Source organism: Penicillium vulpinum, assembly GCF_028829585.1.
Source record: "Penicillium vulpinum strain IBT 29486 chromosome Unknown utg000004l_segment0_segment0, whole genome shotgun sequence".
Lineage (NCBI taxonomy): Eukaryota > Fungi > Ascomycota > Eurotiomycetes > Eurotiales > Aspergillaceae > Penicillium > Penicillium vulpinum.
Window position 1 is genome coordinate 1,984,353 of NW_026643244.1, and position 26,685 is coordinate 2,011,037.

Sequence of the window (26,685 nt, forward strand, 5' to 3'; positions counted from 1 at the left end):
AATTAAAACCGGGGAAGTTAAAGTACCGATGGCTAAATAAACGAAGGGGGAAAAATACAACAAAGCTTCTTCATGATCAAAATTATCTATAATCTTTCTAGAAGATACAAAGAACTCGTTTTTTTATTAGGGTGCAAAGGTAGTTCTACCGCCGCGCCCGTCCTCCAACTCCATCCAGCCTTGACTACCACCAAAAACAGTCTTTCTTCGGGAGATCAGAGCCGGAGGCCCCTAAAATCTGACGACTCTCAACTTTCGATTGCACCGGAATCCTTTCCAAGGTTGCTCAGGTGCGTATATGTGTGCTTACTAAGATATTAATAGGAGGCCCCTGTGATCACGTGATGGATACTATACTTCGTTTTTCCCTCAACGCACGCGACGTCTACGAATTCAAACGTAATCTGACACATTTATGATATCGAATATAGGATTTTAGATAACTATACTACCTATGCTCTATGAAATATGTAGGCGATACCAGATGCTGAGTCATCAATAATAGGGCGGGGTGTTGATTGGATGAAGTGTGGTACGCCGCGGCTTGAATGGTCCGACCTTGATGCCAAGACTTTATAGTAGCCATAGCCCTCCAACCTTCAAAGTCCTCTATACGCTGTTCCCCTTGTCTAATTTGGCTGATAAATATACTAATCGATCGCGCTCAATGAGCTCTACAAATTAGGGTGTTTTCCCCTGCGCTTTCGGGCTCCTTTTACGCGTGGGAGCTGCCAGGTAGTTATAAAGTGATTTAAGACCGACAACTGTCCCGGACGCTGTTCCCGTACTTCCCAACAACTCCCCTTTAATGGCCAACCAGCGGCCACCAACCGGAAGACCCCTATGAACACAGGATACTGCAAAGTCGAAATTGAAAAGCCCAAATTAACTCATTCGATAGTGGAAATTGTGAAGATCATAAAAATGATAATATAGGCATGTTTTTCTTTAATTTGAGGGCACAATGAAGGCTAGCACTGGGGGGTCATTGCCTATTTGAGTAAGAGTGGATAACGTTGCTTAGTCAGCACCTGTCAGGGGCCCGCCATGAGATCTCCCGTCCTCGTTTCTCAACCTCACTTCTTTAACCACCTCAGGTCCTCAATCTTCAATCACGTCTCCCATCCGCCACGAACGTTGGATCTTCCTCTAGTATCTTTTAGTTTTACCGGAGCTTCTTGGACATATTGTTTCGTGTTTTTTTCTTCATCATTCAGAACTTTATTTCCCTCTATCCCTCTCTCCTCGCTCTTTAGGCTAGGATATTCGAGTCGTCTATACTTCGAGGACCTCAAGGGCCTCTCTTTGCTTCATTCATATCCTCGTTTATCATATCTGCTATCCTGGAAGGTATCGTAATTGCAAGAGTCAACGCGCTTTCGGACGTGTTCTGAAGCCTGTCACCTGCTAACACCTACGCGTTGCTTAAGATGGCGGGACGCGTCCCCCCTGGCTCGGGGGCTAACCAAAACCGAGTGTTCATTGATTTGACTGATGACAATGAGCCGGATGATTCTGAGGTGGCAGTAAGTGCTTGCACCTATACACCTCGATCTTCTCAAAACTCCTCAAGCCCGCAATATTTCCCCTAGGCCCGTGCCCCGCTATGCCTTTCTTTGTCTCAATTTTTCCCTTTCACCCCCAGCCAACTATTTACCTAATTATCGATCTGGCAATCGAATCCCATATGCACAACCTGCTTATGTGATTGTTACTAAATATCGCTTCTAGCCAAAGACATTGGTCCAAGGCAAGCTTCCATTTGTGACAGCATTAGCCTATCGGTCACCAACTGTGCCTCTGAAGCGCAAAAGCTTAGATATATCTGAGGGATTCTCAGATTCTTCGTCAAGCGATGTGCACAGATATGTACCGCGTATGCGCCTCTCGCATGCGCATCCTGATCCTTCTACACCCAGCCCACCGCCAACCGTAAAACAATCTCAGATTAGTGTGGTGATCCCATCACCAACATCGAAGCAAAAACGGGAAATTGCGCTTGCGCAATCCGTCTCGAATGTGAATGGAATGGACGTCAACATATTTCCTACAACTGATGAAGAGGAAAGAGTGACTAAAGCTGCATACCCTACCAAGGGTCGTGTTGAGCGTCGTTCTATCCCTTTGTCATTCAAATCAAGCTCGGTTCTTAATCTACCATCCCCTTCGAAAACAGACCACCTTGCAAAGCTCCGCCACACTCTTGACGAGAAGCTAAAGCGCATCGATGGGCCTATGGTCACTCCGACAGTGGATTCCCCACAGCGTCTTGCTAAACTAGCTGATAATTTTGAATTCGTCAATAGTTATCAGTATCGCGCGGGTGTTGAACGAATTCCCGATGACTCTGATTTCAACATTGGCTGTGCTTGCAGTGAAAATGATGGATGTGACCGTTTCGAGTGCGATTGTCTGAGTAAGGAAGAACATTCGGAAGATCGAATCGTCCCATATGAAGTCTGCGAAAAAAATCGTAAATTGATTGTGGCAACCAAAAGTTTCCTTAATCGCAAGGCAATTATCTATGAATGCAACTCCCGTTGTGGTTGCAGTGGGAAACGATGCTGGAATCACGTCGTCCAGAAAGGACGAACTGTCAGATTGGAAATCTTTGACACTGGATCTCGTGGCTTCGGTTTGTCTTACTTGATCTTATCTTTCCGTACTTATATATACTGATCCCGGTGTTAGGTCTTCGGTCCCCCGATCTGATTCACCGCGGACAGTTTATCGACCTCTACCTCGGTGAGGTCATTACAAAGGCCGAAGCCGATGAGCGTGAGAACCTTACCGATGGTTCTCATACGCAGTCATACCTTTTCTCTTTGGATTGGTATGTGAAGGACGATGACGATGAGGAAGAAAACATGAAAGTGATCGACGGCCGCAAGTTTGGCTCAGCAACTCGGTTTATGAATCACTCATGCAATCCTAATTGCAAGATTGTCCCAGTTTGCACCACCAACCACGCCGATGAATACCTCTACAACCTTGCATTTTTTGCAAACCGTGACATCTCCCCTGGTACTGAGTTGACGTTCGATTATAACCAAGGCGAGGAGAACACAACGCCTCAAAAGATTGACCCTGAGGCTGTGCAGTGCCTCTGTGGTGAGGTCAAGTGCCGTGGACAATTATGGCCAAATAAGCGCAAAGGCCAGGGATCTAGGCCTTAACAGGCTTACCTTTGTGTCAACTCCACTTGTGACTATCCTTGCTGCCAACCGGTCAATTGCCTCCTATCTCTATTCCTTTGACTCCTCATACCCCCAGCACGTGTGATTAGCGACCTGGTTTTCTTTTCTTTTTTTTTTTTTTGCACAATCACGACAATAACGCAAGTGCATGAAAGCATAACATACCCCCTTTCGGGCATTCCTAACTATCGGCGTCCTGATTTCTTTCATCTCTACTATTTTTGTTTGCCTTCACGATATGTTAGATTCACAATACCCTGATGAGATTATGTATGATTAACAACAGACAACATTGAACCAACAAAGCTTATTTTCAAATTACTTTCAAACTAATTAGTTTCAAACTACTTGACTTCGCCCTGGTGGTATCATTCAGTGGTGACCTCGTCTCTTTGGTAGATAACAGTAAGTCGGTCATTTGACCAAATCTGGAATCTAATAATTCAAGACAAATACTAGATAGATTAGACTAATTTCGATATGAATATAGTGCTAAATATGGCAATCTTTGGCTTCAATTTGGTCCTAAAGGAGTAGATTCAATCTAGGAGCAAAGGGGGTATGATTAGAGAATGATATTGAAAGTAGAGAGAACGGGAAAAACCACCTCGGTTTCTAACAAAAGAAGCGATGACAATGGTAGAATTCTCCTATTAGGGCTAGAAAAACTACAGCCTATAACTGGATATATATATACCGATGGAGAGACGTTGACTGTGGCTAAACTATGTGCTTTCTACCTTTTTTTCAACTAACAGACAACGTAATATTTGAAGTATATAAAAGTTCTAGGCTTCTAGCTAATGATAATTCCCAACAGGGATCATCTAGATTGAATATGTAACGTTGCTAAGAACAAGGTTATTATAGGTTAAGTAAGTAGTAAGCTTGTCAATCCTTGGAACCGTGTCATAATCCATAAGCCTTCCAAGGTTCCTAAGGTCGAACCTACCTAGGTAGCTCCGGGGCTTATTCAAAGTTATGAATGGTCCGTGCAACAACGCATTACGACCTTTATTATAAGGTATAATGTAATCGTGCCAAGCGCCCAACACGCCTTTATTGTGTAAGGCGCTTGGCACGATTACCTATAAGTTGTTAGCAACCATAAACCGCAAAGATCTCGGGAACTATTAGTTGCCATTAGTGTTGATTTAGTTATTTCTTTCTAGTCATTCTTCTACCATGACAGCCAATATCACTACCCATTACTACAGTTCCTAGGCCACGAATAATAAGCCCAATAATGAATGCCACGACCACAAATGCATATTGGGCTAATCCAGCTGTATACCCGACAAAGTGGCTGTCGCTATCACTAGCGCGTATGGGGTGGACTAGAGCAGAAAGAAATAGGTAAGGCTGAAATATATATTCTGGAGGCAAAAACGTCCTACCATCCTAAGGTATTCAGGTTGCTAGCAGTATGAAAACGCTTGGGCCTCGGCCTCTAAGACTCCTAACAGTCTGCCTAAATTTTAGTCTTAGGAAGAATTGACAATCACATGTGTTCAGCTATAAATTTCAGTTCGAGTATATATGTGTTAGCCTGGAGGATCGACCGTATACCTCTCACGGTAGGACAAGACCAATATAGGGCAAGCCTAGGACATAAACGATATCAAACAAGTATGAACACAAAATATCATTTGAATTTTGGAAGAATAAGTATTCATTTGGGCAGTTCTTGCTGCAACAAGGGCTCAAATGTAACCAAAAAAAAAAAAAAGCAATCTTGACATATTTCCAACATCCAGCCACTATATAATATCCCTTATCCCACATTCTTTTCCGAAAGCAGTAAATCCAACTATAATGCAACAGAGACATACCGAAGCAATTAAAACGAATAGAGTATCACAGCTGAAGCCCAATAAAAAGAAAAATAAAGAAAAACAACAAAATAACGAAAGTGTAAAGGAAAAGAATAGTCAAGCCTAAGCTCGCCCCTCCATAACCTCAAAGATACCGCCCATCACAAAGTTAGGCTTCACCTCCCCAACTCCCAGATCCACCGGCCGCGGTTCCAATAGCCCCAACCCCTGCCTCTCAATGGAATCTTCATCACATCGCGACCGCTCAGCGCTCAGCGCCATATCTGTCTTAGATGGTCGGTGGCGGAGGACCATCATTGATGAGCGGCCTCGTAGGACAGCGCAGGGCAGCACGCTAAAACTGTTGGCATTGTGTGGGACGTCGGAAAGTGGGCGCGTGCGGGTCGCCGATTGATTTCTGGGGTGACTTGTGTGCCCGACGCTGTCGGGTTGCCCTCGGAATGTGTGGGTGTGGGCTTTGGAGTGGAAGGATAGGTTGAAGAGGTGGTGCGGAGAGGTGTGAGGCGAGTCGGTGGAATTTGGGGAGGAGGGTGGTGAGGTTGCTATTGAACTTGGGCTTGAGGTGCCACTGCCTGATTTGGGGCTTCGGCTTCTAGAGCGGAAAGATGTGCCCAAAGAGAGAAATGGTGAGGCGATATGCATTGTTGCTTTCTTGCTTTTGATAGATGGAATGTGAGGCTGTGGCTGTTGTAATTGGAGATGACTATGCCATAGTAGAGGATATATGAGGATTGAATTGGTTATTTGTAGAATTGAGAGGGAATTTTCCTGGGGATTACTTAGGTTTATTAATCCTATAACGGGTTGACTGCAAGGACCGTGCTGCAGGGAGAGTTAAGACACGAATTGAACGCGGGTGACGCATGCGGATGAATGTAATTGTCTCTGAAAACGGATACAATGCCTTTGGGGCTTTGGTCAGATGTTCTCTTTTTACCGGTTATAAAAAGGTATGTACTTATATTCCTACATAGATGTAGATATGAGTATATATGTTCATATACGTCCGAGCTCATCCCCGAGGTCCTCTTTGTCAATTTCCCCTTTCGGCATCAATAGTAACTAGTCCGACCCACTTGATTTATGCAGTCTTTTATAGTTTAAATAATCATCTTGAATGTACAAAGTATACCTATGTAGTCAACAATCGTATATTCAAGGCTATCGGAGAATAGGTATTGAAATCGAATCCCACACCGCTGCTATGCAAAATGCTCCCACGCTAAGGAGAGTGGTATACAACACAATGAACCCAACTCTAATGGGCCAGGAAACAGGAAATCCCTATTTGAGGGGAATGCCAATGAAAAAAATAATGAGTAGAAAACCAAAACCGCCCCATTATCCACCCACTTCGTGATAACATCAAAATTCACATAGATCAAATATGCACAGCATTTTATTCAGAACTGCGATCGCCCGATCGCCGTTGCGTGAAGCTTCGCCGGATACTCTCACCCCAGGCGGAGTTGTCTAGCGAGTTCATGACATCTTGTACATTCATACCATTGCTCTGACGTGAAGTATCGATACCGGAAGGTGCCTCGTGTGTTTCGATAGTATCTAGCGAAGTACCTTCCCCATACATGTGACGTGGTGTGATTGAGGGACTGATACTCGACCACTCCCTCGTAGGTGTGTTAGAGCTAGATACCGATCCACTCAGATTTGTATTGATGCGAGGTAGAGCATTGCGGTGGCCAATTGGACTGGACTCAGCCCGTCTGTGATGCGAGACCGGAGAGAGCATAGGAGGGAAGTTTCCGTCCAAGTCTGGTTGTGTCTGGGGTGTGATCGCGCCAGAACCTGGCTCGTCGTGCTCCTCGGAATCATCGACTGGGTCGTCGACATAGATCTCTGGCACAGTGAATGTCGGGACCACGCTCATCCGGCCGCTCTTTTTACGGTCAACCTTGCGACGGAATTCTCGTGACCAGTATAAAGTATCAAAGAAACCGACAACGGTGTGTCGACGGACAGCCTCTTCCACCCGCTGCAGCCGTGCTCGACGACGTAGGAATTCTTCAAGGCGCAGACTCTTGCTGTCACTAATCACATTGTGATGTGCGAGGATCATCAGGCACTGGTGGAAGGAAATGCCGCGATCGGGGTCTGCTGACACAAGGATTTCTTCATAAAAGGTATTTAACCGTTTGCGCCGCTCTCGGATACTTTGGACTGGAATCTTCGATATGATTCGAGAGAGCTCGTCGAGGTCCACACCAGACGAGACACGAGAGTTTCGCCATGTTGAGTGTCGTGGCTCAGCCAGTGAGACTGTCGAATTTCTTGCGTAAGAACTCAGCGAGTTCCTCTGAGGGTCGACTCGGCATTTCTCCAAGATACTTCCAACCATGAATTCTCCCTCGTATATTCGCATTGCAAAGACACCGGAGAGCTCACCAAGTAGGCGAGGGAACTGCTCCGTGGATATAAATCCCGTCCCATCTGGATCATACGTGGCCCAAGCCTGTTTGAACCGGCGGATCTCTTCGCGACTGATCGCATACAGCCCGCTACTCCGTTGATAGACATAGGAGAAACTTTCGAAAATCAATGAAACAAACAGTGAAACGAAGATGTACATGCTGATCAAGTTCCATGCAATGAAGAGAGTTCGGGCCCACGGCGCGCTTCCACAGTCATCGTCGAGGAAGTTAGAGTTATGCGTGCACAAGGGCGGTGTCATAGTAGCGAAGTCCTCCATGTATTGATTCCACCCTTCTCCGCAACTTGCCCGGAACAACAAGATCAGCGATTTAGGCACATCGCGGAAATTCTGGTTGTGATCCTCATTGTCGCCGAACTTGGTAAGGCCAAACGCCTGGTTCATCGCAATGCCAAACACCAAGAACAGAACGAACCAGGTAGCTAGAAGATTTCCAATAACAGACAGACTGGCTGCCGCTGTCTTAAAGAGCTGATCAAGCTGGTTGTTCCTTGGAATAAGCAGCAGAGCAACAGACACAAGGAAAAGTTTGTTTAACTCCACCACAACATGACTTGCACTGTATGAAAGGTCAAGTATGGAGGTGACGAAAGCGCCGGGGACGGCAATGAGAGAGAACAAATCCCATGAACTTCGACTAAATCGATGCCATCCAAGGCCAATCAATCGAATCAAGACATTCGCAACGTAGACAACCATGAATGCCAAGAATATAATAGCTAGGTTGACCAATCAGTAACACGCAACATTCCAAATCAAAGGTATTAAAAAACTTACATCGAACCACCTCCCACCAGTCAGGCTCAGGATAGTATTCCAGCACAAGTAACAGTAGGTGAACTACAAGGACGCAAGTCACGAACCACGCCCACCGGCCATGTTTCTTAACTGAAATTCGATAACACCATAGCCGCAACTTCTTGCTCTCGTCATCAAAGGATCGCTTAGAGGGCGATATCTGTCGGAGAAGTTTTCGCAACTCTAACCAGGAACGTTGCTCAGCGGTCAAAAAGGCAACACCAGTTTGTTCTGTGTAGTTGCGCATAAACACAGACACAAACAGTGTCAGAACAAACACGGCTCCAAGCAAGTTGAACACCACGAAGAATAACCCGTTCTCTGGCGCCCTTAGATCTTCTGGTTGGGTCATCTTTCCAGTGATGCCCATTGCTGCTTCTTGTACATCGGTCCAGCCTTCTTGGGAGACAATTTGGAACAAAATGAAGAGGGCATTACCAAAATTATCGAAGTCATAAAAAGAGTTCCCAGCCACTCGTGGAGCGAGTACCTCCCAATTGTATGGCGAGCTGGAATATTCATTAACGCAATTGGTTAGGTTCCCAGAAAAATCACCGTCATTGCAACTGGACATCTGTCCGTTGAACAGATTGACTCCATAGATTGCGAACGGTATGAGGAAACTCATAGAAACCGCAGCGGCAGCAATGACCTTCCATCCCCCGACAATGATGACAGAATGGAAAGTGTCTTTGGCGCTGTCACTGACATTCAAAAGACGCAAAGCCCTTAGCGCTTTAAATGCGCCAATGGCCCTAGAAACACTCCAGTCTTGTTTGAGCGAACCGCCGACACTGACCCACAGCGTGATCAGCACGATTCCGTCAATGAATCCCCAGGAACTACGGAAAAATGCGTTCGGCGTCCAGAAGAAGCCATCGGCGATCACTTTGATCATCGCTTCAATGGTAAACACAGCGGCAAATCCCAAGTCGGTATAGACGAACCAATTGCGGTCAGTACGGAAATTTTCCCGCTGATACAAGGGTGTTGTAATGCAGGCAAGAAGCACCATGGCGACAATAGCTGTATAAATGAAAGCAGAGAAGGCATACCACACTGGCTTGTATGGATCCACACCCTCAACTCGCTGGTGGCCGCGTCCTGGGCCGACAATTCGCTGACAGCATTTCCGGATGAAATTATCCGGCAAGAAAAGAAACAATGATTTGTTATAGGTAGGGTGTTTCACGAGATAGTCCCGCTGGTCTCGTTTTCTCTGTTCTGCCGCAGTAACAACTTCTCTTGCCATGGTTCTCGGATCCAATTCCTCGTAAGCACGTGAAAACTTCAGCTTAGAGTAGAAAGGATTTGGTTCTCTTCGCATAACGAGTGTCGTGGCTTTCGTCCATAGGAGTGAGATCCAGCCTGGTTGAATGGTCTCTTGAGTGGCACTTTCTGGCATTGTGCTCACCCTTCGGGGGCCCTTCGGTCTTTCTCGTTCTTGTTGCCTGCTTTCCTCATCGTCAAGGAACTCTTGAACTACAGCATCTTTCAACAACATCTCCAACGCTGCAGGGCCATGGTCGAGTGGATCTTTGTAACGGGCTGAATCTCGGCCCATGCGAAGGATTTTCGAAAGTGCTAGGTTTCCTTGGGGTGCTCCATGGACTTGTTTCTGTTCCAAAAACGCCCTGACCTGGTGCATTCGTTTTTCGTCTTCTGAAACATCAAAGCTTTCCTGAATGACAGCAATGAACATGTTTAGGATAATGAAATTGGACACAATAAACCAAAGTATAATAAATGCTGCCGAAATCCAGGCTGTGTTGAAGTCGGTCGTATATGCGGTAGCATTGTAAAGAATCGTGGTCCAATTCTCACTGGACAGAATCTGATACATTCCAAGGAATGAGTTGTAGATATTCGAAAATGTGATCATGATCGGCGCACCACCTGGATCTTTATCTGGGATCTGGCTTCGAAAAAGCTGTGTTGCGAAAATTGCAGATAAAAAGGTCATCAAGAAAAGGAAAAATATCAAGTTGAGCAGGCCAACAGCATTGCGGAATACAATCATAATCAGCTTTCTGGTCACAGAGAAAGCCAGTACCACTCGGTAGACCCGAAGGATCTGGAACATGGTGAGAACTGTGTATGGACGACCTGAGTTCCTGATAGGCGGTAGCTGGATGATGCAGGTAATGATTACAAGCGAAAGATCTACCAAGTTACGGCGCTTTCGATGAAACATGCGCCAATCTGAGGCGAATCGCAAGATAATCTCAACCAGGAGAATGATAGTAATAACAGTCTCGGTAGTATCAATAAACCGGGTTCGATGGGCAGACATAGATGAGCTCCTGAGAGCCTGTGCGATAAGGCCAAAGGTGATGAGGCAGACCCAAACCCACTCAGTTTGATCATAAATACGCTTTAGGGGGCTGACTTTGCGAGACATTGCGTTATCATCGTCGACAGCATCAAGTTTTTGGACGGCAAAAGCGCTGCGCTTGCTCTCTTCTCGGATCACTTGAAATGAGTGTGTAATCACTGCGACCAGCAAGTTCACCAACCACAAACTCAAAATGACAAACCCACAAGCAAAGAACAGAGCCGCTGCGAGGTAGTCCGAGTCGGTTGTGTAGTAGAGCAGGTCGGTAAATGTATTGGAGCTCATGATCACAAAGACCAACTCCAGGGAGTGCAGGATGTTGTCAAAGCTCATAGTTCCGTTGTAAGGATTAACACCTTCAATGCATACCGAACCTCGAGGACAAAGATACCCTTTGGGTCTGAACCCTGCGCCAATACCATTGCGGTCAAGCCATTGCATTTCTTCTCCCGTCTGCTCGTCAAGGTATCCGCCACAAAACTGCAGCGTATCCCATGCATCATTCAATGTGTAATTGCTCTGCCCTGCAGGATCAATCCAAACACAGGTTCTCTTAAAACTGGATTTGAAACTCTGGATGCCAATGATAGCGAAAAGAAGCCAGAAGAAACCGATGAGAAATGCGACATGGACGAGCAGGGGAGCTGCTCGCTTAAGACTTCGAAGAATTACCTTGAAGCAATTGGTCAATATCTCGAAAGTAATATTTTTTGCAATAGAAGACTTACCGAAGTGCCATTGGTCATAGCAAGGAGACGTAAAATTCGGAGGCAGCTTAACATGCGAAAGATGTACAGTTTGTGTGTGTTCTCAGCGCCTGAAACTGAAAGGAAAAAGGATACCCAAAAAGCAACCACGGCTACAAAATCAAGTCGGTTAAAAGAGTGTCGAAGGAACGCGCGATGGGCAAGCCTAATGCGACGTTTGTGTAGAGGATCATCATAGACTTCGGGGTCCAATCCGTTCATCCCTGTGAATGTTCGCAGAATTGAAGCTTGGGGTTCAGCCTGAAGCATCGATGCTTTCTTGGTCGTCGTCTGCCGATGCGGTGTGATGAGGTTCCTGCCCTTCTCCGCGATTGCTTTCCTGATACCGAGGCTGCGATTAAGTGTGCTATACTCGACAGGGTTGAGAATAAGCCCAGACACCAAAATCTTAGCGCCTATTTCAAGTGTATAAATGGTGAAAATGGCTAAGAAAACCCAATCAAACTTGCTGCTTCCCCATGTCACTGAGTCCCGGTCATTAGGGAGCGCATCTTCAACAGTCAACAAGATGGTCTGAATGATGATAACAATCAAGATAAAGGGCTCCATAAAGGAATTCACTAGGATGTCACACAGCCAGAGTCGGATAGGGTGATTCGGTCCCATGATTCCAAGTGACCTGCCTCGGAATGGATTATTCCGGTCCTTCCATGATCTACCAGAGGCACGCTTCTCTCTAGCTGGTTGAGCTTCTTGGCTGGAGAGATGCGCATAGTCTACCATTGCGGGCAAGGCCGGTGGCCCATCCATCCGTGCATTTTTATCAAGCTCTTCCCTCTCAATCGATTGCTGTACGACTTCCGGTTCGTTACTCAAGTTAACCACGCGCTGCGACATGGATTTGACCATTGAGCCTGCGCGTTGCAAAGCCCCACTGGACGCCGAGGGAGACAAAGAACGCGATCGATCCCGGACACTGCTACCACGACGACTTCCCATCCCATCCTCCAGGTGAGGAAGATCATCGCCCAGTCTTGAACCACCAAAGTGCACAGAGTGATCGGTTTCCGTACTATGTCGCTCTCCTGAACTAGCAGCGCCGCTCATTGGTTGTAGATATCGAGGATCGGTCAACCGCACCCTATCATCATCGTCGGCTGGGAGGTTGTAGCCGTGGGGGTCGTGGGGATCATAAGAGTCAAGAGGTACGACGTCAAGGTCGGAAGCCGCATCATTGAATCCACGGCTTGTACGGCTTGCCGATGGATCCGAGGACGATGTCCTTGATTGTGGCCCATTGAAACTGAGGCCAACCGATGATATCGCTTGCGCAAACCCACCCAGGTCATCAAGCGGCGAACCAATCTCTGTATAGCTCGTTTGTGACGGTTGAAATGTGTTTCTGCTCGGTCCAGCCGAATCAATAGGAGACTCTTTCGCAATACTCTCATAGTTCCTCCGCGATCCCCTCCCGATCAATGATTGTCGCGAGAAGAGACCGGTCCCCGCGCGGCTTCTCCCACGCTCGTTAGGAGCATCTCCTGGTTTCGAGAGGTCTTGGAGAGGGATCTGGTCCGGCGGAGCGTTTTCATCATTATCAATGTTCTGGCTATCTGGCGCCATCGTCGGGCAGGATCAGATATTATGAAATCACAGACATTGCAGGCTGAACGGGGTTCTCGGGAACGGTGGCGACACGTGTGTTGAGGGGGGAGAAAAGATGTATTCTATAGGAAAATAAACGAGTGTCAATACTAAACACAAAGAGGAGAGACGATCTTGCGAAGCTGAATCTGGGCGAAGGACATCTGGATCGCAATTGCACTAAAAAGGACAAGTCCCGGTATGCGCCTCGCCATATTCAACGTTGTGGCTGACATACCTCGGCGATCCATTCAACATCATACATTGATATACTACATGTAATAGGTATCGTACATATTCTAACAATTACAGAATTATTTGCTTTTTATTCTTCCTTTTACTATTTCAACTGAAATAAACAAAACATCACAAACAGTTTCAAACGCTGACGAAGCCCGAAACAGTGTTGCCTCCAGGGCTAGTGGGGTTCAATTTTTCCAAAAATAGTTTTACAAATTGGAAAAAAAAAAAAAAGAAAAGTCATAGAAGTCTTGTAGGTCTCGGAATAAATGTAATGTATTGATGATGATTCAATCGGTATCCATCTGAGAATCCTTTTCTTTAACGTGTTGCCGAACGCCATCCAGGAACGCGTCTACCGCATCGCCGCCGCCAAGGGGTACTCCACCTCTCCGCATAAATCCTCCATTAGCCACGGGGATCTGCAAAGCCTCACTGATACTCGGAAGCCCACCATCACGGAGGGCTATCGTAAGACTAGCCAAGCTTTGCATGAATTGGGGAGAACGAAGAACTTTTCGGAGAATATCTTTTTTCTGGGAGAGGTCGAGGGACAGGAGAGCAGCTTCGGCAAGTTCCGGATCCGTATCAGCTTCCGAAGCCTCAGCATTGCCCTGGGCCAGCAAAAGCAATGCGGGGGGCAAGAAACTCAAAAGATGATCGGCAGTAGTGGTATCAGCAGAATCGATAAATTGCAATGTGGTCGAGGGTGGAAGGAGGTCTTGGAGTGTCGTAGATGGTCGTTCGGGATCTTGGGATTGGCTCTGACTCTGGCGGCCGCCCAGAGACTTCAAAAAGTCTTGGACAACCGATGCTGGATCTTCCTCAGTAGCTTCTCTGCAAAGAGAAAGGATAAATTAGCTTGGATGGCCCAGATCAAGGCTATCAGAGATATGTACCTACGCTCGTCCACCGTCGGCGCCACCCTCTCGCGACTCTTGTCCCTCCTCACGCACGTCGCCGCCGGTCGCATCGGGGCCAGCACCGCCACTGCCTGTGCTGTGGTATCGGCCACGGTCATGGTCGGTACCTTCCACGTCCTCCATGGTCTCATCATCATCACCGCCGGGGGACCGGCGGGGAAGGTTGGCGATCTCGTGCTCCACATCAACATCCTCGCCCTGCAGCAGGACATCGACAATCTCTCCAAGCTTCAAGTCACGAGGACTAAACCAGCTTGGATCGCCGTCCTCGTGCTGGGACTGAGACTGCATCCAAAACAGGTATCGCTGAGAGCTGGAGGAGAACTTCAGAACAAAGATTCGGCCATTTGTAGCGTTCCTGCCGGACGGCTTGTAAGGAGTAAAGCTGCCATCTGAAGGAATCATCACCAGGTCAAGCTCGGGCTCATCTAGTGAGGCGCTACGCGAGCGCCAGCAGAAGTGGATAAGATCATCTTCGGAGTAAAGGTAGACATAGCCTGGGGTAGGCTTCGGCTTTACGGCGGCAGGAGTGCTAGAGGTCTGAATTGAAACGGTCAGCAAAGTTGCAATGTATATGTGAGTATATCTGGAGAACGGATTTGATTATCGAACTATCCCAGTCGGATCGGGAGAGCTAAGCTCACGTACATCCAGGTCGCAGATACCTGCTTTGAAGGTGATGATAGGAGCTATCGACATGCTGGGAATTTGATTCTGAACAGGGATCCAATAACAGAAGAGACTGTATTGACAGAATTGGCACCCTCCAGATAGATAAAGAAAAGTGTCGTGGAGGATGTGAGAGATAGACTATATAGCAAGAGAGAGAGGCTACGAGCGGTATACGTCAGTTGTTTGTTCTCGAGCAGTGCTTCTGCGTAAGTGGTTTTAAAGTCGTCCGTATATAATGGCCTTACTGATATGGCATCAATGGTGTGAGTTACCGCTTTCCAAAATTGGCTAGGGCTGTCGGTTAAACACGTGATAGGGCTTCGTACACACAACCCTCGACGAATTCCCGCACTGGAGCCGACTCCGCTTAGCAGTCCAAGTCCTCACCCAAATCTCCAACAACCACCCCGACAACCATTCATCCTTCGCCAGCAGCCATCATGTCGGACGGCCAGACGAAGCAGTTCGGGAAGAGCCAGAGGGTCGTGCCCGCCGACAAGGCCCAGAAGTGGTACCCCGTGGACGATCAGTCGCAGCCCAAGAAAGTCAGTACACCCTAAGAAAATGGGACGGCACAATAAAGAGGAGGGCATACGACTAGCACACGATCTACCCCGATGATTGCGACGATAGCACCGGTATTCTGAGGAAGAGCCTTTGTGAATTACGGGGCGACATCCAGCCAGACATCGGTGTCAATCGATGACACAAAGTTCATCAAATCTTGTGATCTTGTGCGACTCGCATATCATCTGGGGAAGATTAGGCTATGGTCATGGAGATACTTGGGATTTACGGGAATCGCTGGGATTTGTGTGACATCAGAGACTAACTACTTTGTGTGTTTACAGGTTCGCAAGACCCTGCGTCCCGCCAAGGTCCGCGAGACCCTCGTCCCCGGCACCATCCTGATCCTCCTCGCTGGCCGTTTCCGTGGCAAGCGTGTCATCCTCCTCAAGTCCCTCGACCAGGGTGTCCTCCTTGTCACCGGTCCTTTCAAGATCAACGGTGTCCCTCTCCGTCGCGTGAACTCCCGCTACGTTATCGCCACCTCCAAGCGTGTCGACATCACCGGTGTTGACGCCAAGTCCATTGAGAAGATCTCCGCTCCCGGATACTTCACCAAGGACAAGAAGGCTGAGCAGAAGACCGAGGAGGCTTTCTTCAAGCAGGGCGAGAAGGCTCAGGTACGCATCTTCTCAAGATTTCACATTTTCAGTGATGAATACTAATTAATTCTTCGCCTTACAGAAGAAGGTTGTTGCCAGCGCTCGCGCCAGCGACCAGAAGGCCGTTGACCAGGCTATCCTTGCCTCCATCAAGAAGGAGGATTTCCTCGGCAGCTACCTCGCTACCACCTTCAGCCTCCGAAACGGCGACAAGCCCCACGAGATGAAGTGGTAAATTTGCGGTAGCCGCGGGTTCGGTAGATAGTTGGGGAGGACCATTTTCCAACGAGGGGCGGCTCGATTGCAGATCGGCATCCTTTCGCGACTTTCGGGGGGCCGGTTTCATGAACCATGTCATGTAATTCCTACGGGATCCGTCAAAACACGTTTTTCACTTTTCATTTATGATTTGCGGTTAATTCGGACATCCGGAATGTCGTTCATGTTTCAAGAAACCCGTTCCTTTTGCGCGTGGCTGATTTTGCATGAAGCTACGTTATGAAGAAAGACTTCAAGCAAAAAAAAAAGATTAAAAAGCACCTCGTTCCAGCAGGCGGGCTGGATTCTCTTTTATGTTCAGTATGACCTCCCATTTCAAGGTTCAGGCGGCAATCCAAAATTGGGCAATTCCTTCGATTCATCTATACGTCCCGAGGTCATGTAATATCTGTAAGACACTAAAATAATAAGGTTGCTGGGCCTTGTTTCTAATCTCTGTGGTGGATATCCCCCGTTGTGTGGAACTGGAGTAAAGATCTCGAGGCTAGGCATAGACGACTAAGTACATATAAAACAAATTTCATATTAGGGCACACTTTCGGTGCTCAATAGTTATCACAATGGCTCCTCGGCTGTATTACTGTAGAATTTCGATGCAATATGGGGTTGTGTGACAAGTCACTTTAGTTTTCTAGATTGAATTATCCCATCTGTAATGATGAGTCTAACTAGTGGCAGCCATCACTAGTAAGATATAGAGTGCCACCAGCCATGTATACACTCATCGCTTCTTATTGTATATCGCTTTAATATCGCTTTAAAGGTATTTAATTGTGATTATATCCAACTAATTTTAACATTAATACTGGTGGAATTTAGAAAATACCACTAGGCCCAAATTCTAATCTTCTCAAATATATATTGCACAATCCTAGCCTCACACTCCAAATAAACCCCACAAAATCGATTTGAATCTCTAGTGCTGCAGCCCAAATCAATGATCTATTATCCTCGTCAGTGATCGTCTCATCGTCGCCCCTTTGGCTTTGATGAAGGGTTGATAGCCTTCCGCTTCGCAGCCTCATACGCTTTACGAATATCCTGCTCATCTGCCGACTCGCTCGAATTCCCATCGCTAGTCGATTCTCCAACAGCGGTACTCAAAATCCAATCCATAATACCCCATGGGCCATAATTCCCCCTTCCACCCATCAACAGATGCATATCTGCGCGACGGGAGATCCCACCCAAAAAGAATTTTGTCGGCATGACAGTATATCCAGAGTATGCGAAGGTCTCCTCAACAGAGATAAACAGTAGGTACAAGAGATACGTGAGCATATGGAAGCGGAAGATGATGGCCGGCGCATAGGTCGGGATGAACTTGAGAATCAGGTAGGGGATCGGGTGGTCGTAATGCGCGCTCAATGGGAACGGAGCAACCAACGAATGATACCAAGACCGGTGCCATTTGGCAAGCAGAGGAGACCTCCTTGAGTGAAGAGCGTAGCGGTGAATGAAATATGTGAGGAACTACCAAAAGGAAAACCAGAAAATCAGCAAATTGGACCATCAAGGAAAGCGTATTACAGAAGTGTACTCGGGAAATTCCAATAAACTTACTTCTCGCCCTAGCAACGCCATACTCAAACCCTTACATACTTCAAATGGCATAGGAAGCTTCAGCGATACTTTCAGCGCACTGCGCTTGCCGAGCGTCTGGACAAGTACCATCTCAAGTGCCCCCTGCACAGCGATACTCAAGAATAAATTGAACAGTGCCCACCCGGCGACCTTGAATTCCTTCGCGCGGATCCGACGTCGCCTCTTCCCACCTGGCAAGCCGGTCGTGCCATGTGCCTTGATGAGAACCGCAGCTGACGGGGTCAGGATATCGAAGAGAAAGAAGATAATGGACGGTAATACATAGAATAGCATGCGCACGGCGATCGTTCCGAAAAGCTCCACGCGGAGTCGGGAATGTGACAGTACTAGCGTTGACCAAGTTATGTAGAAGAAGAGGAGGTTTAGGCTGGTGCTGTAGGATGACAGGACTGGAATTAGGAAGACGGATAGCATCGGTAGTGATAAGAGGGCCTCCATATTGACACGAATTTGTGCGGCGATTGCTGTTAATGGTGTTGAAAGACTTGCGGGTGAATTTTGTTGTATCTTGTGTTATCTCTATCGTCGAGTCTTTTGGCGGGGGAAGGAGGGTTTTGTTTCTGTATGTCCAGTAATTTCTCTTTGTACCAAGAATAGTAACCTTCGATCAGTTACCATTCATTTTTAGGACAAAGACTCTTTCGAAATTCGGCCTGAGCAGAGTAATTGGGGACAAAGAGATTTCGAGGTCGAAAATAGAGTGGCAGGATAAAAGATAAGGTTTGGTTATCTACATCCTACGTCATCCTCCATGGACTAAAACTGTGTAAATGAAAGGCTCGAATTGATAAAAATACGAGAACAGCCGTGCCATTATTTTGTACTGTACAATAAGAATATGTAACGAAGGCTCACATGAACCGAAGGTGTATAGGTGTTTGGCGGGGGTAACTGAAGGGGGTGCCGTACAGACAGCGATCAGGGTATCATCATACATGAAGCAGTCGACAGATCATATGAAGAAAATAAGAATATACCCGATGGTTATGAAGCCGGAGTACTGTTCGGAAGTCCGTTCTGTTTTCCCCAAGCAAATGTCTTGCTGCGAAGGTCCGGAATGACCTGGAGGAATACTAGGTTGCTGAGCCAGCTGAGCATCGTGTCACCGATAATGCTATTTTTTGGGCTAGGTCCAAGCGCAGTGCCTTTCATGACGGCACCAACAAAATTGGTAGTAATCAGGTACTCCCCACGCTCCAGGCCACGGATAGATATTTGCGCGACCTCCGATGGCGTTTGGGGCTTGTCGGCTTCTTCGAGTTTCTTGGTCAATTCAGGTTTAGTCTTCTGCTCGTTGTCATAGCCTGGTGTGAGGATCCCCATGGGGAAAACAGTGTGGATCCTGACATCCGCAGCTGGGGCATCACTGCGATGCCGTTGGGTATAAGCTCCGTTGTACATTTCAATTTCCTGGCTCAGAGTATCGGATAAAGAACGAATGGCTGCCTTGGCAGGCGAGTAAGGCGAATACCCAGCGATGGGAACGAACGCAAGGGTAGAGCAGGTAAAAATGAGATGTCTCCGGGGGGTTTTCATTTGTCCACTCGGAGCAACGGGGTCCAGCCAGTTGCGCAGGGTTGCATGAGCTGTATTGGCCGCTGTCCAATAGATTGTGTCCATTTGACGTCGGTGCTCTTGGATGGGCACATCGACGAAGAATCCTGGACGGGAGAAGCCCGCGCAGCACCAAACAACATCGGGGGCAGCTCCAGAATTCCATGCCGTAGCTTCTGCGATGACTCTTTCGCACTCGGCAGGATCAATGAGATCGGCACCAATATAATGGAATCTCTGCCTCAACACATTCGCCGCATTGGCCTGGATGATAGGTGAGTAAGATAGTCAGCTGCCCATTGGGGGATGTCTGACCTTCATCTCCTCGACGGTAGTCTGCAGCTTGGAGACAGTGCGTGCAACTACGATAACATGTGCGCCTTTTGCGGATAGCTCGAGTGCGACAGCTTTGCCCATGCCATCGGAGCCACCGGTGACTACCACAGTCTGGAAGACCCAGTCAGCATGTATCATACTAATTACGTAGTCTTGCACATACCTGCCCATCCACATTGAACTCGTTTCGGGACCCGAAACCAAACATTTTAGCGATAGTGTAAGCAATAATAGTGCAAAGGAGTGCGGAAGCGCCCAATATCGGGGTTGGTGTATTGATATATGAGGAGTGCAAGGAGGAGAGAAGTTCAGGGAGACGAAAACGGGCAATTAACTCGCGGGGATCCATCTTGGATGAATGGCAGCTGCGCCTGTTAGTTGTCCTTGAAATGGAAGGCACAAGGGGGAGTAAATTAGTGACAAGAAAATACCAAAGGTACTTCTGTTTCTGATATTTCAAGGTACGAAATCGTAATATTACCAGTATCTGGATTCTCACAAGTGCAAACAGAGCAAAAGCCCCACTCTGGTCTAGCGCAAGGAAGGCGGTGAGAGGCCAAAAAATAATTTTATCACAGTTTATCGGCCGGACTGACTGGACTGAGTTGGTTCACTGTCGCTTGATTTCTACACGCAACAATGGGCAGCAAAAAGAGAAAAGCCGGTCGCCCGGCGCAATCGAAAACAGCCCCTGAGCCCTCCAAGTTCGATATCGAAGAGCGATTTGACGACTCGGAAGATGACTTCCAAACCGGCCGTGACCAGATCCTACTCGAAGAAGGTCCAGAGGCAAAGAGACGGCGGAGAGTTGCCGAGGAAGGTATGTGCCTATAATGATGATCTCACCTGGTACAAACGGTGTCTTACTGATCGCTGCAGAGGAATTGATCCAACCCTCCGACGAAGAAATTCTTGGCTATGAATCCGTAGACGAGGATGACGACCTCGAAGACTCAGAAGAAGACGAATATGATGATATGGGCCAGCCAAAGAAGGGTGGGGCTGAATCTGAGGAAGAAGATGAAGGCATTGCCGCCTGGGGCTCATCGAAGAAGGATCTTTATAATGCAGATCAGATCGAAACCGAGGTTGACGCATTGGAGGAAGAGCAGGAGGCCAAGCGACTACAAATGAAGCAGTTGCAGGCTATGAATGAGGCCGATTTCGGGTTTGACGAGTCCGAATGGGTGGAATCTGGCAAGGGTACCGAGGACGGCGCCGATGCTGGCGTGGTGACCGAAGTGCTTCCGCAGCTAGAGATCACCGAGGAAATGGATACTGATGAGAAGCTGAAGATCTTGAAGTCAAGATACCCTGAGTTTGAACCCCTGGCGAAGGACTTCGTGGACCTTCAAAGCATACTCAAGGATCTTGAACAAGCAGCCTCCGAAGCTTCCTCGACAGATGACGACTCAGAAGAGCCACAGCCGTCTCCAGTCCCCGTGGTGAAATTCCGTGCATTATCTGCATACCTCGGCACTATCAGCATGTATTTCATGCTCCTTTCCTCGCCATCACCCGATGCAACTAGCGAAAATGTTCCGATGACCCCCGCCGAACTCCGACAACACCCTGTCATGGGATCACTTGTCAAATTCCGAAAGCTTTGGAACACCGTCAAAGATCTCGAGGAGCTCGAGGAACCCACTGAGGAGCCTACTAAGGAGACTAAGATCGATACAGCCAAGGCCGAGAAGCAACCAAAGACTAAAGAGACCAAGAAGCCGAAACAGAAGAAGCTCAGCAAGGCTGAGATAGCACAGGCAGAAGCCGAAGCTCTCCGCGACGAGCGTCTCCGCCAAACAGAAGCCGGCCTGGTCGATCTTGACAACCTGGTCACCGAGCCTTTACGGAAGCGCAAGACACAAAAGATCAAGGCACCTCTCAAGGATGATGACTCCGACTTCGGTGACGAGGATGCTCTCACAGCTCACGAGGCAGAGGAGAAGGCCAAACAGAAGCGCTCGCTCCGTTTCTACACCTCGCAGCTGGCCCAGAAGGCTAACAAGCGCAACGCAGCAGGCCGGGATGCCGGCGGAGATGCCGATCTCCCATACCGCGAACGTCTGCGTGACCGCCAAGCCCGTCTCAATGTGGAGGCCGAGAAGCGCGGCCGCAAAGAACTCAATGCCGACCAGCAGCTGGGTGGTGATAGTGACGACGAGGATCGTCGTGTCGCCAAGGAGCTCCGCCGCGCCGAGGGTGCCAAGGAGGGCACCCCTGAGGACGAATACTACGACATGGTGGCGTCCCGCTCCAAGAAGCGCAAGGACGACAAGCAGGCTCGTGCAGATGCCCACGCTGAGGCCGCACGCCTTGGCGGAAAGGTCTTTGAGCAAGAGGTGGTCGGTGCGGATGGCAAACGTGCGATTACGTACCAGATCCAGAAGAATAAGGGTCTGCACGCGAAACGCAGCAAGGACTCGCGTAACCCGCGTGTCAAGAAGAGAAAGAAGTACGAAGAAAAACAGAAGAAGCTTGGCAGTACTAAGCAGCTGTACAAGGGTGGCGAGGCACGCGGTGGATACGCTGGTGAGCTTACAGGTATCAAGAAAAATCTGGTCAAGAGTGTCAAACTGTGAATGTGTGCTTGATCATAAACTTCACGGTCTTGTGTGTATGTTTTCATGGCGTTCACTGCGGGCAGTTTCAGGCATTCGATGTGTATATAACCCCGATTTCATCTTCTGGTTGACTCCAAGTTTCAAAAACCGTTTATTTATCTTCATACGTCTTCTCCTAGTAGGCTTATAATGCGCTTGATGCATCGGGAATTCCACCGAACCTGTTGCCATATAGAAAGCCAGGACTCTCAACAAGCTGGAAGGCCCCGGGGTAAGAAGATGCTTGGCTAATTGCGTATAGAATCGGGGATGCATGCCCAAGATACTGTCAGCGTGCAAGCTGGGAGCCTCATTCTTCCGTAATACTACATGTCACACGGCTAGAGTAAAAGTCAGATAAAAATCAGGGTAAATTCATTATCATTTTGGCCCTAGTTACTAAGAATGTAGTGGAGGTGGGCAGGACTTCATTCTCCTAATGAGATAAATCGACCTTGCAGGTTCGGTCAATTGATGATAAAATAGGGCGTAAACTTATCCATGGATGTTGTAACCCGTAACGATATTTGGGGTATCATTGATCTCCATGCACTTGATCCCAAATCCTTTCACTCGAATAAGGCTTCGAAGACTGCCTTGATATGGTCTGAGCCACCTTGTGAGAAATCAACCTCCAGAAAACCTCTTGCTAGAGAGTTCTTGTAATCAGGCTGTTAGTTACGTTCTTTTTTTGAAGAAAGTGAACTCGTACTGCTTCTTCCAAGTCTTGCATCTCCTCTGGAGATAAAACAGCACATGCTGCGACAATGTTCTCCCCTCGCGCTGAAAGAGATGCAATCTCGTTTGCACGAGATACAATAGCTGGGTCAATACCGTTGATTGCCGCACAACTATACCGCAAGTCAATCAATTTTAAACCAAGGGAATCTGGGTATGATAAGAATTAGTACGTACATGGTACCGAAGCTCTTGTTACTTCGTCCCGGACGAAAGCTGTTCAAACCGTAAGCATCATTCACAACCTAGTAACCTGGGAGCCAGTGTTCCTGCACATACTTATAAAGATATGTGATCTGGTCCTCAACTTCCTGTTTTTCTTCACAGACTTGAACTTCCATATAGCCAAGATGGAGTCGGGGTCTCAAAGCGAGGAAGTTGTTCTCGAAAATCTCATGGAAATGGGTTGCTGCAATGACTTTAGCGGGGCTCTCGAGGCCCAACAGATAATCGAATATGCCACATGCAAGACCGATGCCATCTGAATGCATTAATTAGTCTGTATCAAAAGCTGTAGCTAGATAAGAACATACCGCTTTCATTGGTTCCCTTCCCAAACTCATCAATGATGACCAGGCTTCGATTTGTGACTTGTTTCAGGCAGAGAGAAATTTGCTGCAAATCATTCATGAATGTGCTTTGGATCTAAAGACAGGTTAGGCTGCCAAATCTGAGACTTTGTACAGAGAATTTGAAATACCTTGGACACACTCTCTTGGGTATTGATTTTGGCCAAGATTTTATCTGTGATTCCCAATTCTGCGCTGTCTGCAGGAACGAAGCTGCGCTAGTTAGCCTGTGTATAATCACCTTCATGGAAAGAAACATACCTCCCAATCTGTGCTAGATAGACAATCAAAGCAACCTGATCCTAGGTCAAAAAATGAGTTTCACAAAGACAAAATACAACTTACCTGCTTGATATAGACGCTTTTTCCCGAGTAGTTTGGTCCAGTTAAGAGCAACATGCTGGGATTGCAATCTATGGATGAAGCAGCATCATTGGATTCGCATTCAATTCCACCAGCAATCAAGGTGTCATTTGGCACATAGGACGGAACTGTCAATTCTTGAAGAATGTGCCTGCCATTTGTCAGGGATGTCGATGGATGATCGTCAGTGAGCTCTTACCGGCCACCTTTGATTTTGATCACGTTTTGCTCCATCATCCGTGGCCTAGTCAGCTTATAGAAGCCGGCTGCCTGTGTGAGAGCAAGAAGACTGCGGACTTTGTATCAGCGGACCTCGCCTCATGTCTCACAAGAACTAACCTATCAATATCCCCACAGATATCAGAGGCATCGACGAGCACATTTTCGTATCGAAGAACCCTCTGCGCCAAGTCGTATACAATCTCGATTTCTTTTTCTGTCAAGTTGAACTTTGAGTTCTCCATCTCCATGGCTGCCCATTAGTTTAGTAAGCTTACCACAGATAGTACCGTATATGTCCCCCAACTTCTCATCCATCTCTCTCATGCGGAAGTCTTTGAAATACGCCCGATTCTCTGTGATGAACATCAATTCCCACTCATTGTCGGCGCCAGTATACGCCGCGATGCCACGATCATTGAGTGGAATGGCAATATTGAATCCAAGCTGAGGGAAGTAAATGACATTGATGTCAATGTCGAGAGCTGCCGGGATTGTTGCGGCAATGTCGAGGGCGACGTGCTTGAGAAGACTACTGAGACCATCGTATCTGTCTTTGATTTTGTCAAGATCTCTATCAATTCCTTGCTTAACCACTGTTCTTCCTTGTTCTTCAGAGTTATCAATATCGACCTAAAAGGTCAGATGCGTTGTTCATTCCTATTTAGAAAAAACTTACAATTTCTTGAACCATACGACCAACTCTGTACAGCTGTGCTGCCTCAAAGACTCTGAGAGCCTGCAAGATGTCAGTACACAAAGGATCGGGATACTTATTGGGGATTGACCTTGCTTCGGAGAGTCAGAATCTGCGCGCCCGAGACCTCCCGTAGTGCATCCTTGATGTCGATAGAGTAGAATGCAAACTGGTCAGTCATATAGTTAGCATCATGATGCAAGAATTATTACTATAACATAGACGGATGATAACAAATCAAACATACAGCAAGAAGACTAGCCCAAACCGTAGTTTTGAACCCAGTAATCTTAGCACTGCCAGTACTAATTCCCTTGCGAAGATTGACCATGATAGGCCTGAGGTTTTTAACGTGTTTCAATGCTTTGGTCATCTTGTCCAACGCAGAAAGATTGTCAGGGCGAGAAAAGACTCCTATAAAATCATGCCGTTCACGAATCGTATCCAGATCCACGCTGGGACGGAAAAATATTTGCTTGAGCCTTGCCCTACCCTGAGGGGTGTATGCAAAGTGCTGGAAGAGCCCATAGACTGAAAGACCCTCTTTGCCTGAAGCTGATTTTTTCCCAGGGCCTTGATTGAACATATTCGGGTGTGACTCCGACTGGATAATCTGAAGAGAGGTGAAGGTGTTGCTGTTGACCCACATCGTATCCCGTATATTGAACATCTGCAGTGCTCTAATCCGATACTCGTTCCCTTCTTCGAGGAGGCTAGATGATGCAGCTCTTCGTCGCTGCAGATAGCTGAGTATGGCTCCTGCGCAACCAATAGTTACGGGGTTCTCCATGTCAACAGAGCTTGAGATGTGCAGCAGTCTTCCTTCTTGGAGTGTGAAACCCATCTCTTCTGGGTCCACTTCTTCTGGTCCGGCAAGGCCGTTTTGAGGCACGAAAAACCGAATGCGCTGTTCATGCGTAGATGAAACATCTAGCGCAAGGATTTTGCTTTCTGCATTAGAGTAGCTGAACTCCGATGTTGGACGAACGTCTATCTGGTAAGGAAGGTAGGCAGAAGAAACTGGACGGAAATTATCAGCATTTGCTTGCACTGGAAAATGTCAAAGAGCTCCAGGGTAGAGCAAATATACCATCGTCTTGTGCCAGATTTTGATTTTGATTCTGCGAACTAAGATCGACACGAGGAGGCGTCAAAACCACTGTAGGTTTGATTTGGAGAAGCACTGAAGATGGCCCGATTAGCGCTTCACATATAGATCTAAAAAGATAGTATACCCACGAGTTTCGATTGTCTCTATATCCCCTGAGCGACTGTCACCAAGCAGATACATCTTTTCTTCTTCAGTTGAGTAGTATGAACACCCCACAGTTCCATGATCCTTCATGTCGATAGCAGCAATGACATGATCATCGAAGTCATCATCGGTGGCCCTCACCGACCGATCTGTTTCGATCTTGGTATCTGTAGGAAAGGGAGTACGCAATTGACTTGCTGATGAAATGATAGGGGTTTGAGGAGGACCACTTGAAATGCTGAGGCTTTGACTTGATGGCTCCCTGTGGCCCCGTCGTCGCAGTGAGGTACGAGGTGTAATTGGAGGGCGGAAAGCTGGAGTCCTCTTTCTTTTTAAAGAAGACATTTTACAGAAGTCAATAGAATTGGGATACCCAGAGGCTTGACAAGAGGGGGAGATGAGGAGGTAGGATGAAATGGTGGTTTCCCATTGTATGGGCAGTCGGCCTAGTCAGCTGTCCACGGATCGTTCTTCGGGCTTAATAAGAAAGCAATTTGA

At 47.4% G+C, this 26,685-nt stretch overlaps 8 protein-coding genes across 8 annotated transcripts; 2 read left to right on the plus strand and 6 right to left on the minus strand.

Annotated features, from left to right (window-relative positions):
* Positions 1–1,430: 1,430 nt before the first annotated feature.
* On the plus strand, positions 1,431–3,176 carry clrD (uncharacterized protein; the record flags this gene model as incomplete). The annotated part of the gene is made up of 3 exons (XM_057256992.1): positions 1,431–1,526; positions 1,732–2,635; positions 2,692–3,176. 3 exons carry the CDS (start codon positions 1,431–1,433, stop codon positions 3,174–3,176), a joined length of 1,485 nt encoding a protein of 494 aa, XP_057104450.1.
* A 1,958-nt stretch (positions 3,177–5,134) lies between these two features.
* Positions 5,135–5,674, minus strand: N7479_009300 (uncharacterized protein; the record flags this gene model as incomplete). Its single annotated transcript, XM_057256993.1, has 1 exon — positions 5,135–5,674. The coding sequence occupies one exon, from the start codon at positions 5,672–5,674 to the stop codon at positions 5,135–5,137; it is 540 nt and encodes a 179-aa protein (XP_057104451.1).
* Positions 5,675–6,431: 757 nt separating this feature from the next.
* On the minus strand, positions 6,432–12,944 carry cch1 (calcium channel protein CCH1; the record flags this gene model as incomplete). The annotated part of the gene is made up of 3 exons (XM_057256994.1): positions 6,432–8,200; positions 8,259–11,286; positions 11,343–12,944. The coding sequence occupies 3 exons, from the start codon at positions 12,942–12,944 to the stop codon at positions 6,432–6,434; spliced, it is 6,399 nt and encodes a 2,132-aa protein (XP_057104452.1).
* A 551-nt stretch (positions 12,945–13,495) lies between these two features.
* N7479_009302 (uncharacterized protein) lies at positions 13,496–14,827 on the minus strand (the record flags this gene model as incomplete). The annotated part of the gene is made up of 3 exons (XM_057256995.1): positions 13,496–14,042; positions 14,109–14,668; positions 14,777–14,827. 3 exons carry the CDS (start codon positions 14,825–14,827, stop codon positions 13,496–13,498), a joined length of 1,158 nt encoding a protein of 385 aa, XP_057104453.1.
* A 332-nt stretch (positions 14,828–15,159) lies between these two features.
* N7479_009303 (60S ribosomal protein eL6) lies at positions 15,160–16,417 on the plus strand. The gene is made up of 3 exons (XM_057256996.1): positions 15,160–15,345; positions 15,652–15,987; positions 16,052–16,417. The coding sequence occupies exons 1-3, from the start codon at positions 15,241–15,243 to the stop codon at positions 16,202–16,204; spliced, it is 594 nt and encodes a 197-aa protein (XP_057104454.1). The 5' UTR covers positions 15,160–15,240; the 3' UTR covers positions 16,205–16,417.
* Positions 16,418–17,214: 797 nt separating this feature from the next.
* Positions 17,215–18,291, minus strand: N7479_009304 (sterol desaturase family protein; the record flags this gene model as incomplete). The annotated part of the gene is made up of 2 exons (XM_057256997.1): positions 17,215–17,721; positions 17,851–18,291. The coding sequence occupies 2 exons, from the start codon at positions 18,289–18,291 to the stop codon at positions 17,215–17,217; spliced, it is 948 nt and encodes a 315-aa protein (XP_057104455.1).
* Positions 18,292–18,837: 546 nt separating this feature from the next.
* Positions 18,838–19,951, minus strand: ksrA (3-dehydrosphinganine reductase; the record flags this gene model as incomplete). The annotated part of the gene is made up of 3 exons (XM_057256998.1): positions 18,838–19,671; positions 19,723–19,854; positions 19,907–19,951. The coding sequence occupies 3 exons, from the start codon at positions 19,949–19,951 to the stop codon at positions 18,838–18,840; spliced, it is 1,011 nt and encodes a 336-aa protein (XP_057104456.1).
* Positions 19,952–21,590: 1,639 nt separating this feature from the next.
* N7479_009306 (MutS family protein MSH5) lies at positions 21,591–26,532 on the minus strand (the record flags this gene model as incomplete). The annotated part of the gene is made up of 16 exons (XM_057256999.1): positions 21,591–22,142; positions 23,059–23,197; positions 23,262–23,300; positions 23,364–23,565; positions 23,618–23,729; positions 23,785–23,866; positions 23,915–23,955; positions 23,999–24,167; positions 24,216–24,305; positions 24,356–24,488; positions 24,526–24,868; positions 24,915–24,974; positions 25,024–25,101; positions 25,180–25,952; positions 26,023–26,115; positions 26,172–26,532. 16 exons carry the CDS (start codon positions 26,530–26,532, stop codon positions 21,591–21,593), a joined length of 3,267 nt encoding a protein of 1,088 aa, XP_057104457.1.
* Between the last annotated feature and the right edge of the window lie 153 nt (positions 26,533–26,685).

Bases quoted from the DNA above. Each gene is read 5' to 3' on its own strand.
- N7479_009303 (XM_057256996.1), top strand. From the start codon at position 15,241: ATGTCGGACGGCCAGACGAAGCAGTTCGGGAAGAGCCAGAGGGTCGTG. The intron at 15,346-15,651 runs GTCAGTACACCC...GTGTGTTTACAG, and splicing joins ATCAGTCGCAGCCCAAGAAA to GTTCGCAAGACCCTGCGTCC. The intron at 15,988-16,051 runs GTACGCATCTTC...TTCGCCTTACAG, and splicing joins AGCAGGGCGAGAAGGCTCAG to AAGAAGGTTGTTGCCAGCGC.